General features: G+C 32.0%; 2 protein-coding genes across 2 annotated transcripts in view; both read right to left on the reverse strand.

Annotated features, from left to right (window-relative positions):
• Window positions 1-12,669, reverse strand: part of LOC141594372 (rop guanine nucleotide exchange factor 14-like) — a 206,763-nt gene that overhangs the window by 181,515 nt on the left and 12,579 nt on the right. The gene's annotated exons all lie outside the window — the stretch shown is intronic.
• On the reverse strand, window positions 1,400-6,903 carry LOC141594400 (F-box protein SKIP31). The gene is made up of 9 exons (XM_074414456.1): window positions 6,693-6,903; window positions 5,835-6,071; window positions 5,682-5,755; window positions 4,230-4,305; window positions 3,981-4,091; window positions 3,305-3,479; window positions 3,097-3,212; window positions 1,885-1,951; window positions 1,400-1,796 (listed from the first exon to the last, which is right to left on the reverse strand). Exons 1-9 carry the CDS (start codon window positions 6,768-6,770, stop codon window positions 1,726-1,728), a joined length of 1,005 nt encoding a protein of 334 aa, XP_074270557.1. The 5' UTR covers window positions 6,771-6,903; the 3' UTR covers window positions 1,400-1,725.

Raw genomic sequence — 12,669 nt, forward strand, 5'->3', positions numbered from 1 at the left:
GAAGAAGTGTCTTTGCATTTGGGTTTTGTCAATGAAACTTTAAGTGATAGATAAATGTTTGACTTATAGTTTTGTAAGCTTGTTGACTAGAGATTTGATTTCTATATCAAGTAATCTGTATGTCTTAAACCATTTTAAGGTATGATATGAGCCTTGATTAGACCTAATTAAAATTGACTAATTTAAATGACTCAACTTGAATAATCCGATTTTACCTAAACTGACATCTAAACTGCGGATTCGAGCATAAGACTTAAGTTGAATTGACCTAAATTGATATGAGGTAGTCCACTCTTATTATATGATATAGTCTCCTAATATGTATATTGACTTAGTGAAATTGACATTTTCGCTTTGTTTTTAGGAGGAAGAAGTGTGTAAGCATTGAGGTTTGTCAATGAAACTTTAAGTTATAGATAAATATTTGACTTGTAATTTTGTAAGCTAGTTGACTTATGTTTAAACAAAATATATGGTATGATTAGCTAGATCTGATAAAATTGATTGACTAAAATTATCTGACTCGAATAACTTTGACTCTACCTAACCTGATACCAGAACTAAGGGCCCGAACATAACAAGTAAGTCGAATTGATCAGGAATTGATATAAGGTAGTCCACTATGTATTTTGACTTGGTGAAATTGACATTTTCATCCTGTCTTTGGAAGGAAGAAGTGTGGTATGAGACTTGTTTTGGCCTCGCAAAATTGAACCACATTGACCCGACTTGAATAATTTGACTCGTATGTTTATTATTGCAATCATTATTGCTAAAAAATTGATAATAATATACTCGAAAAGGACCTGATCCAGAAATGACTCAACCCGAACCGGCCAATCTTAAATTCTTACAAACCCGAAAATGCTTTGATCCAAACTGTCCCAACTAGACACGGTTGACCAGTTTGTCTGGTCTATTCCTGATCACATACCTTGAGAGATTTAGTAAATTAATTACTCTTTAGCCGAATTTTAATCAAAGGGTTCAGTTTGAGTCACGTACTCACGTATCGAAACATATATTCGGTTATTATTGTGCTAATATTTAATTGGATTTAGTTCAATTAAAGATAAAACTATTATTATTTACCTATCATTCGACTTGAAGAAATATGTTTGAATTGAGTTAGAATTTTTCGACTAGAACAGGCGGTCAGAAATGTCTTTTAAGCTTTAAGAAAATCGATAATTCGATAGAGTGAGCAGCTCCATTATTGTGATTTGTGACTATCATTACCCGTTTACGTATATTTTTGTTGTTGCATGAGAGGCGGTTTTTCATTTGCCTATCCGGCAGGCCGAATACAAGTATCTGTTGTCATCCCTAATCCACATGCATTCTATATCACAGCATAGAGACTATCGAAGTTTGTTAACATAATATTTCGAGATGGATGGAATGAGGAATCAGGACGCTTCACAGACATAATAATACAGCAATGCCAATTAAGAGCAGTTACATACAGCTGAGATTTTTAAAAACAAGGCGATATCTGCAATTATAACTGAAGCTAAGTTATGGTATGCTATATCAGCCGCAAGGTTATTCTTTTACAGACAATCGACATATCAACTTCCCCCACTAAACCATGCGTCATGCAATCGCAATTCATTGATGATGAGCGCCATTGTTTGCAATCAATTTATAAGTCGAGGGATTGAGGCAGCAATAACTTGAGGTTATATTATCACGGAAACAAAAGCCCGAAACCCTTGGCTTGGATCAGCAAAATCTTGCAACAGCTTCGAGCTCCTTTTCGTCATCACAATTATACCCTAGGAGATAAGCACGCGCTGGGAAAAGCGAAAAGAGAATGAGAATGTGGATAAGAGAAAGAACCCATGTACAGACAGCAATCAATAAAAGGTTAAACATATTTACCAAAACGCCCTGCTCCCATAAATGGTTCAGCTTCATCAGTTACAACGCCTTGCTGTTGTTCATCCTCCTGTTTCAATCAACACATTAATCAATACTCCCTCTGTTTAACATCGAAGTTCACTCCAATTGACTAATACCTTTTGAGGTTAAAGTTATAAAGATATAATTTAATGGAAGTAATTTTTAACGTCTTATTCACGAACCAGTGGTGTGGTGAAGCTTACAATCTTGATTAGTATTTCGGGGTGCCTATAAGCAAGCCTGCCAGTTGAGGAATTTTTCTTTTTTTATACTCGGTATGTTATTTGTGATCATTTATATGCACAATAATTAAGGAGCACACAATATGTGGATAGATGCAAGTTGGGAAAAAATGCGTGAAAGTGGCAATTTACCCCCCTTAAGTTTGTTCAATAGTGAAATCAAGCGCCTTAAGTTTCAATTGTAGCAATCAAGTCCCTTACCTTTAACAAAAAGTGAAATTCAACCCTGATTTTTATTTTTCACTAAAATCTCAACAAAAACTCAATTTATATTGATATTATACAACTAATAATACATAAAAAAAAAATACTAATTTCAACTTTACTAATTTATATGAACTTAATTTATACATATAAGTAATAATTTTTCATCCATCTATAATAAACAAAATAAAAATATGATAAAATTTCATGATCCATTTTTACATTTATAATAAATGTCTAACAATTGTAAAATTATTAGAAATACTCCCTATTACAATTATATATTGTATAAAAGTTATAAGGTTAAAAAAAATGATTTTATATTTGATTAATTATATTATAAAATGAATTTTGGTGAAATATTCATGAAAAATTAAGCAATGGAGTTTAGTTTCACTTTCGGCTAAGTTACGGGGCTCGATTGCTACAAATGAAAAAATGTGAAGTCACTCCAATGGTCACAAATAAAATGCAGAAGAGGAAATATTCTAAGTGAGAAGTTTGGACACCCCAAAAACATAGGAAGTTTATTCATGAAGGCCATGAAAAGTGAGTGACATAACAAAAAACAGAAGAAGTTGAATGTAGCAGCACAACTGCACAAGTAGACGAGTATTGTGTTCTAAACTAAACGACATTATTTCATGCTTGCACACAGGACTTGCCATATAGGTAATGAGATCGAGGGCGTCACACACTATTATATATGAGAACAGGTAAAATATTAGAGAGAAAATATACTCACAGCATCTCCTGTTTCACACGGTGAAAGCAGTCTGTCAAAGCAACGTCCGGATATTGTACAAACCAAAAGCTCATTGACTGGATCAGAAATAACTTCTTTACACGTATCATCACATACTGCAGGCAGAAACACAGTATAATCAGCAAGAGTACACTAGTATTAATAAATGTAAAATCCATAATACTCCTTAGGCTAAAGGAGCTATTACCATGAACATTTCCAGTCTTTTCACAAATGAAGACATTCCCAATTTGAAAGTAGGAGCAAGCCTCCCCAGAACAAGTATGGTTTGTGACCACCACATCACTGAGGCCTTTGTTACGCTTCCATAAAGACACTTGATCAGAAACTGTTTTATCAAGAATGACCCCGTCGTCATTAACCTTGCAAATAATAATGAATTAAAATTAGTATTTTATTAGTATTGTACACAGATTAAAGCAAACTAGCAAGTAAAAAGAGTGGAGAGAGTTTAGATTGTAAAATTGTAAGCATGAATGAGTAAACAGTTCAGATGATGTAACTTCACTCGTTCTATTTCTTGATTTGTATTTGTAAAATCAACACTAAATGAGCGAATGGTACTAACGCATCTTAAACCTCTGCCGTACACAGAAACAGAGAAATATTATGTTCTGATTATCAGCGTGTAAGTCAAGTTCAACTAAACATATCTCAAGTTCATAATAATGAGTCAACTTTACCAAAATTTCAGCACTCTTTGTTATACCCATGCTACCAGCCACAAAAGTTAAGCCCTAGTATGTAACTATAAAGAGTCCTTCACTAGATCAAGTACATTAACTGCCAAGATGTTCCCTACGATGGGTGAAAAGTCTGAAAACTGAAAAGGCAAATGATGTCAAGTGATATGCAAATATTACCTGAGACGGTAAAGGTGCTTGAGTTCGCTTAGCAGCATACATTTGCAGATAAAACTCTTTGAACTCAGGTTGACAGTTCATTACAGATTGAACCATATCCTCCTCGTCACGCTGCAAGATCAAAGTAGCAAGTAAGCAACACGATAGAGGTTAAGAAACATTAGAATTGACTACGAGATTACATATGATAAGGCATAACATAAAATCAAGATTTGAAGTCGGAAAGCAGATGCACAATATATATGATACCTGAATATACAGCTTTTTCCAAGCACAGTCACGCAGCTTTCTTGTTTGAGGAAACAAACCCCAGCGCAGACGATACCTACACAAAATGTAGGTTGAAGGTTATCACTTTAGGATAATAGCTGAATGATGGTTATGGAGAATCTACATATCAATGAGCACACACAAAGTAGAAAAAGAAGGGTTTGGTGCAACTAGTTTCAGAATTAATCACATTCTCTTACTTAGGAGAAATTAAGTAGCGAAGAAGAACATAAGGTTTTTCAAATCGAGGAGGTAAAGCTTGGTTTTAAAAACCCACTGAGGGGATGACCAGCGACAGCAAAGTATGCAACATACCTTTGAGCTCATTTGCTTATTTCATTGGTCATACTCTCAAATAAACTTGCTGCTACTTGAAAAAAAAAAAAATTCAGAGTAAACACTGGGCTTAAGATAAGGAATGCTACTACTCCCAATTTATAAAATCTACCACAGACAATGCAAGTGTTCAATTTTGGGATTTTTGTCAAGTCTAAACAATCAAGAGTAAAAATATGTGGTCACCAATTTTAAAGGATGGTGTTTATACTTCTAGCAGATAATAAAGGGATCTAAGAAGCAGAAAAGAAACAAGTGTGCTATTCTTCAATCAAATCTGTCTACATGATTCCCGACAATTACAGCAACCAAACCCATAACATAAGTGTTTATGCCCTCATCTTTTCAGCCTTTCATTATACATTTTTCCGAATTCTACCTTCAATGGCATGTCAATGTGTGCAGAATAGCAAAATATTATGCACGTATTTCAAGCGCAGGCCTCCAGTACAAACCCCAACTATATAGCTGATTTTAATACCCGTTAGATTTGCGAGGGTCATATGTCATGTACTTTAGATTTGACATGCTATGGTAGATGGGTTCAATACCTATTACATTTCGTAAAATGTAGGAGCTCTTTTCTTTATTGTCTTCTCAGACAACGTTTCACCTAGTTTTCCATCACAAAGCCGAGAGAATAAATGAGATTTTCGAGAGATTTGCTTGAAGGAAGAATGTATTACGGAAATACTCCAACTAAATAAATAGAACCAACAGAGCCAAAACTAAAGGACATAGTAAACACAATCATTAACCTCCAATCAGGCAGCATATCTTACTGATAATGTGAGTAGCAAAGGTTTATCTCCAAAGCAATGTCGATAACGCCTTTATAAATGGTTTGGGGTTGCTAACAACAACATTACCCCAATGCCTCAATGGCTCCCGCAAATTGCGGGGAAAGGGGGGTCGGATGTACGCAACCTTACCCTTGTGTTAGCAACACAAAGAGAACAACCACTATTAGATAAAAATATAAAATAATGAAAATAAAAGGGCAGGAATACAAGATAAAGAAAGCAGCATAGTCAATGAATAGAAGTAGAAGTTGGAAAAAGAGAGCAAGACAAAAGCGATGAAAAGATAACTTACAAATGACGCCAAAGAGACTCATCTGATGCAGCATAACTTAAGAACTTGCATACTTGTGCACATGAAATCAAATCCTGCAAATTCCAAATACTTTAGCAAATTGGTTATCACAGGCGTACTCGCTAATCCAATCAGGAAAACAGATTCAAATACCTCAGATGACAAAAACTTTAGGATGTGATGGAAAAGCTCAGGCGGTATCTTGCTAAATATCCCACTTTTAATTTGAACTCCATCCATTTTACTGGCATTGTTTATACAACTTGGACATTCACCATTCAGTACAGTTTCTAAATCCACTTCTTTTATATCATTTTTTACATAACGGAAATGATGCTCAGTTCGCTTCCTCTTCTTTGGTACTTCCTCTATCTCCTTTGAATCCTCATCCTACAATATTATACACACCACCACACAAACAATTTACAACCATTCCAACACGAATTCTTCCTACAGGAACATATACAACTCCGTTCGTCACAAACACTCAAAAAATCTCTCCAAATCCCGACTTCCAATATTTTACAAATTCCAAATTTTCAACACAATGACTAGGGTTCCTATCATGACACATCACATAAAACATTATAATAACACAATTATATCCAATTTAGGGGAAAAAAATAACACAACTAATCCCTCCGTTCGGTTTGATTCCATACGTTTCACTAAAATACACCTCACATATAATAAACAAACGTATGGAATCAACCGAACGGATGGAGTATGTACATTGAGTTTACCTCCATTTCTTGTAAAGATCAAAACTTTATCATAAAAATCAAAAACCCTAATCATTACTCATCAAACTATAGACTAAAAATCATCAATTCATAAATTAATCAAAATAAATCAAACGCGATCACATCTTTATACCAGATGAGCATTAATTTACTTATGAAGAAGCATATAAAACACAATTATCAACAAATACAAATAAATACCATAAAACAGAAAAATCAGATAATAAAACGAAAAATTAACGAAAATTAAAGGGGAGAATCGAGATACCTGATCGGAAACTTCGGAGAGGATCTCAGATTCAAGAAAATGAGCGAGATTTTCTTCTTCTTCGTCCAAATTTGACATTTTATGAATCCAATTAGGGATGAATTCGAAAAATTAGGGTTCTTGACGTAAAATTTCCCCCAAAAGTTACCGGCTACCGGGAAATTACCGGTACCAGAAGGTCTCTTGATAATTTCCGAATATAATTCCGAGTAAAAAAAAAGATGTGAAGATGCGTCGTTTAAGATGTCGGAGTTTGTTGGGTTATTGGGCTGGGCTCGATCCGACTAATCATCTAGGCTGTTTCATGTACTCGAATGGTTGGTTATTCATCGTCCACAAATTACTTTGAACTATCGACCTCTTTTTTATACTTAAGAGCCGTGCAAATTGCACGGATATATAATAAAAGAATTTAGAAATAAATAAGTCCATTTAGATATACAATTTCATTTGCCATTTTCATAGTATTTCATTTATTTCAATCATTTGTTATCTTTTATTAAAATATCTCACATTAGAGGAAAAAAAAGGGGTAGCGATTGAATAAGACAAATTATGTATTTACTGACATCTGAAACTATACTTCCTCATATTCTAGATAAACCTCCATATTCATGGGAGGCACTAGAATTAAGGAGATGGATTAAAATAAGGTAAAGTATTGTAGTAGGGTGATACCTGTCGTCTAGTACCAAAAATAAATACCTAAAACAACTAACAGAAGCTAGTGGAAGTAGGGTCGATCTCCACAAGGAGGCGGTCACTATCTACTTGTTAATTCAGTTCGTCTGGGGTCACAAGAGGGGTGTTTGAATTTTTGAACTAAACTAATAAAAGCAGGGGTAGAGAGAAAATAAAGATAGAGATGTCAGGATGTCGGGTTATCACGGTATTACACAAATCAGCTATAGGTAAGTCAGTCGATCTGATGTGAGAAGGGTAAAGGAAAGGTCCTTCCGGTTCGCTATCTGCCCTAAAATACAACTAGCTTAGCTTCCACCCTCACTAGTGTAGTCTATTGTTCATAACAGGTCTATTCATTCCAATCTTCCGATCTAGGTCTGAACTTAACCGGATTAACTAATTCAGTTGCATGCATTCAACCAAACGATTATAATTAAATTGTTAATGAAAAAATTCTCACATTAAATTTTTCTCAGTATTATGAAGTCTAATATAGACATAAATATGGTGTAAGGAGAAATGGAATGTGAAATATTTGCTTTATTATTATTAACTATTATTATTATTTTATCTACTTTGCATGAGAATAATTTAGAAATTATCTTCCGAAATTAAAATATGACATGCAGAATAATAATGGTAGATAGTATGGCTTGCTTTTTAATTATCTTATGGAATTAAAGTTAAATAAATAGGTAGATTAATAACCAAATTTATGAGAGGAAAATAAAGAGTTTATATTAGTTTCCTAGTGATTGCAACTACTATTTTTTTAAAAAAAATTTGGTACTTATAAGCATGTGACAATTTTGGAGATAATTAACTTTTTATACATAGTTTTGCCTTTTTATAATATTGTATAAAAATAAATAATTAAGTAATTAATATAGATGAATTAGTATTAACCTCTATAAAAATGCCATGTGAATTACAATTAAATATTTTAAGTAGGCTTTTAATTATATTGTATAGATAGATTTTACCTCAGTTTCGTGCCTTTTATATTTATTCCCTCTTCAGATAACCCACGTGATGCTTTGTCTTATCTGCATTCACATATATTTCACGATACTTTAAAATTCATATAAAAAAATATATTGACCAAAGGTTAAAACATCAAGATGGCAAAAATTTCACAAACGAATTAACATTGTCACATGTAAATCATTGAAATTAAACCAAATGAAAAACATGAATTTAAATATAAATCAAATGATTTATAAAACCAATAACAAATTAAAATATACTTTATTGGACATAACAACAACAATACTCAATATACTCTCTATAATCAAATAAATAAATTAAACCATAAAAAAGACGATGACTGCCCTTTTGACTTTCTCTCTCTAAAAAAATTTCTCTCAAACTCAACTAAATTAAAAACAAAAAACAACAACAATTAACAATATGTCAGCCTAATTAGTACATGACATTAATTTTGTAAATAACATATTGTTAATTGTTTGCGTAAATCTGAAATTTTTACCCCCAAGATTGAACCATGGACCAAACTTTGAGATCTAACGTTCAACCATGGACCAAACGTTGGAAATCAACGTTTCGTGGTCCAAACGTGGAAACCAACGTTAGTTGTGGTCCAAACGTTGGAATCCCACGTTTGGCCACGGAGAATTTTTTTTTTTTTTTTTTTTTTTAAAAAAAAAAAAAAAAAAATTTTAAAAAAAAAAAAAAATTCTCCGTGGCCAAACAACCAATTCCCACGTTCAGCCACGGATGAACGTTGCATTCCAACGTTACACCCACGGCCAACAACCATTTCCAACGTTTGGCCGCGGTTTCGCCTAAAACCGTACAAATTCACTCCCAATCCAATTAACAACAACAAATTTCGACTCAAAAATCAATCCCAATCAACTATATTTCGCAAACAACATATAACAATACCAAAATTTACATAATAACAACTAATTAACATGAATTTTAATCGAAAAACTAACAAATTCTACACTAATTCAATTAATTTAAATAAAAAGCTAACACATAACCTAATTTACTAACTAATTCAATTCTAAAACAAAATCCAATCAATTTAATCAATCAACAATAACAATAAAGGAAATAAAACTATTTAATTTCATAGTTTAATTCAATTAGTTTCAATTTCTAAACTAATTTAACAAAAAAAAAAAAAAAAAAAAACCACACTTACTTGGCAACGTGGGAGGCAGCAGTGTGGTGGCGGTGGAGGCGGAAAGGTCGGCGTGGTGGTGGCAGCAGTGTGGTGGCGGTGGTTGTGGTGGCGGTGTGGTTGTGGTGGCAGTGTGGTGGTGGTGTTGAATGTTGGTGGAAGTTGGAGGTTGAGTAGAGAGAATAGAGAGAATAGGGAGAATGGCTGGTGAGAGATGAGGGGCAGTGAGCGTCTTTTTTATGAAAAACGTCGTCGACGTTTACTAAAACGTCGTCGACGTTTACTAAAACGTCGTCGATATTAACGAATCCGGAATATAATCCACAACTTAGAAACTCATGGGCAAATGAGCAATAAATTTTAAATAAATATTGTGAATAGAAACTATCATAGGTATTATAGGTTTTATAGCCATCACACAACCATAGACTCCCATATTTTAATTTTATTTTTAATTTATTTTGTGATATTATTAAATTAGATAATTGATTGTTGAGCAACTCAAGATGTGAACTAGTTTTGGAGCCCGTAAAAATCATGGGATCGTTAATAATTGACTGTGTTTAAGTGTTTAATTTGTGAATATCTTATATGGAGTAGTCCCCCCTCTCTCAATCATTTGTTTAATTTTAATTAAAAAACCACTCACAAATATTTTTTTTTTTAAAAAGTAAATAAATGAACACGACTGAGGAGCGGTATTTTAAAACAAAAGTTTAATACACTCCAAATTTTTGATTCGGGATGATACGCAAACCAAAATGTGAATAGCTTGTTATTTTTGAAGATATGATACAATCCGTCAAATTGAATTTCCGGGTACTTCTGGTCTTATGGACAATCTTGACGCCATAGAAGTATTGGAACATGAATTTGCGCTCCATTGTCGTCCCCTGTTTTCAAAGGATTAAAAATATGAGTACAAGTTGCTACCAATAAAACAAAACATTAAAAGAAGTCACCTTTCAATATATGAACAAATTGCATTGAAATTTATTTTCTAATCCATATGCAGTTAAAAACCTCCTAACTTCGAAATATATAGCGTGATTACTTTTCATTCATTATCCTTTCTTTCTCTACAAAAATATAACCTTATTATTACTTCACTTATAATAAGTACACATATAGATATAAAATTTAAATAAATACTCCCGTCAAAATCCTAAAACTCGTACAATATGGACAGTTATGCTAGTCTCGTAAAAATATTTCTTATTGGGTATGCAAAATAATTACGCAAAGTTCAAAGCACATCCATGTTAGGATCGCATTAACATATACATACCTCCTACAATAACATCATTAATTAAATTATCAAGTTAATTAATTGAATTGGCACCTCCAATTAAGACTACTAAATATAAATACATCAACAAAAAGAAAAGGAAAAAGCAGACACACAATTCCAATAAAATACTCTAAATTACAAAGAGATAAAAAAAACTGAATTTTGTAAGGACGGTAATGTTGGTTTGGACAACCTGGTATCAAATAAGACAATATGAATTGGTATTTTTGATGAGATTTTATAGAAAGAAAATCAATGACTCTCAATTTTTTCATTTGAGTTGCTAATGATTCTTCAATTGTCTGTTTAATTAATGGTTTCTTCAATTGCGTCTTTAATTAGTGATTCTTCAATTGTCGCTTTATTATTTGACAATTGCTTTGATCGGCTTAAAGATTATAGAATACGAATGGTTTTTTTCACCAACAAACATTGCAACTTGCCTCTTTATTGCTTGAATGTAGATATTGTTTTTATTGTCGTTTTGGTGCATTTTAAAGTACTTGGCCCTATGTTTATCTTGCAAAGAAAAGATCGTGAACTTTTATGTGAGCAACTTTAACAACTATTCCGAATAATTCCAAAGAAAGGTTACATATATTTAAAATATCACATTTTGTGTTATAATAATATACTCCGTAGTATATATAAGATTAGATTTGAGACAAACGTAAGAGAGTAAAGTAAGGATCAAAACTTTATAAATGAACTCTAATAATCATTAATAGTAGTATAAGATGAACAAAACTAATTACACATTTCTCGGAATCACGCAATAAATAGAGATTTATGCATATACGATTCTAAACATAGCTTCTTCATATTCGATCATTCAACAAAAATTATAATCAAACCAATACTATTATACTTCATACGAAATATTAGCCTTTCCTAATTCGTGAGAAAATAAAATATAAACAAATCATTCAAAAAAATATTTATCCAAAAAATATTGTGAGTTACCTAATTCTTGAGAATATAAAATATAAACAAATCATTCAAAAAAATATTTATCCAAAAAATATTGTGAGTTACATAATAGTATATTTGACGGAAAACCAAAAAATAATTTAAAGGCTTGAAAGCATTGGAATTGGAACAATGAATTGGAGAATAAGAATCGGTTTCTAACTAATTACTAATTATGCATATTATAAGTTTATAACACTATGATAAGATCAAATTGACATATGTGCATCGTACTTTAACAATTTGGCTAAGCAATTTGATTTGTAACCTGTTCGACAAAATAAAAATAAAGCATAAGTGTTAAAAAGGAGACTAAAGTGAAGGACAATAATGTAACAACATGTCAACAATTTATTAAAGATTTTTGTTACCATTCGATATTTCAAATACACAATTGTAGAAAAAAAAAGAAAAACCGACAAAAATGAAAGAGTCATCTAAACCAAGAAAAAAAAAATCTGTTAAGAAGATCCATATCCATTATTTCGAACCTTGTGCATTGTTATTGAAATGTGAGTATGTCATCCTCCTATAATATTAGTACAAACACACACACAAAAAAAAAACTAATAAAATTCTAATTAATTCAAAACATAATAAAAATTAAAAAGTGAAACAATTAATTTAGTTCTATATGTATAGTTTACCTACTGTCCTACCAATTTTTTGAATAAAGTTGAAAATTCATTCTCCTGCAATATTAATATAAACACAAAAAAATAACTAATAAGATTCTAATTAATTCAAAACATAATAAAAATAAAAAGCAAAATAATTAATTTAGTTCTTTAGCTATACCTTACCTACCAATTTTTTAAATAAAGTTGGAAATTCATTCTGCTGCAATATTAATACAAACAAAAAAAATAATAACAAATTAA

The sequence above is a fragment of the Silene latifolia genome, chromosome 1, assembly GCF_048544455.1.
Source record: "Silene latifolia isolate original U9 population chromosome 1, ASM4854445v1, whole genome shotgun sequence".
NCBI lineage: Eukaryota > Viridiplantae > Streptophyta > Magnoliopsida > Caryophyllales > Caryophyllaceae > Silene > Silene latifolia.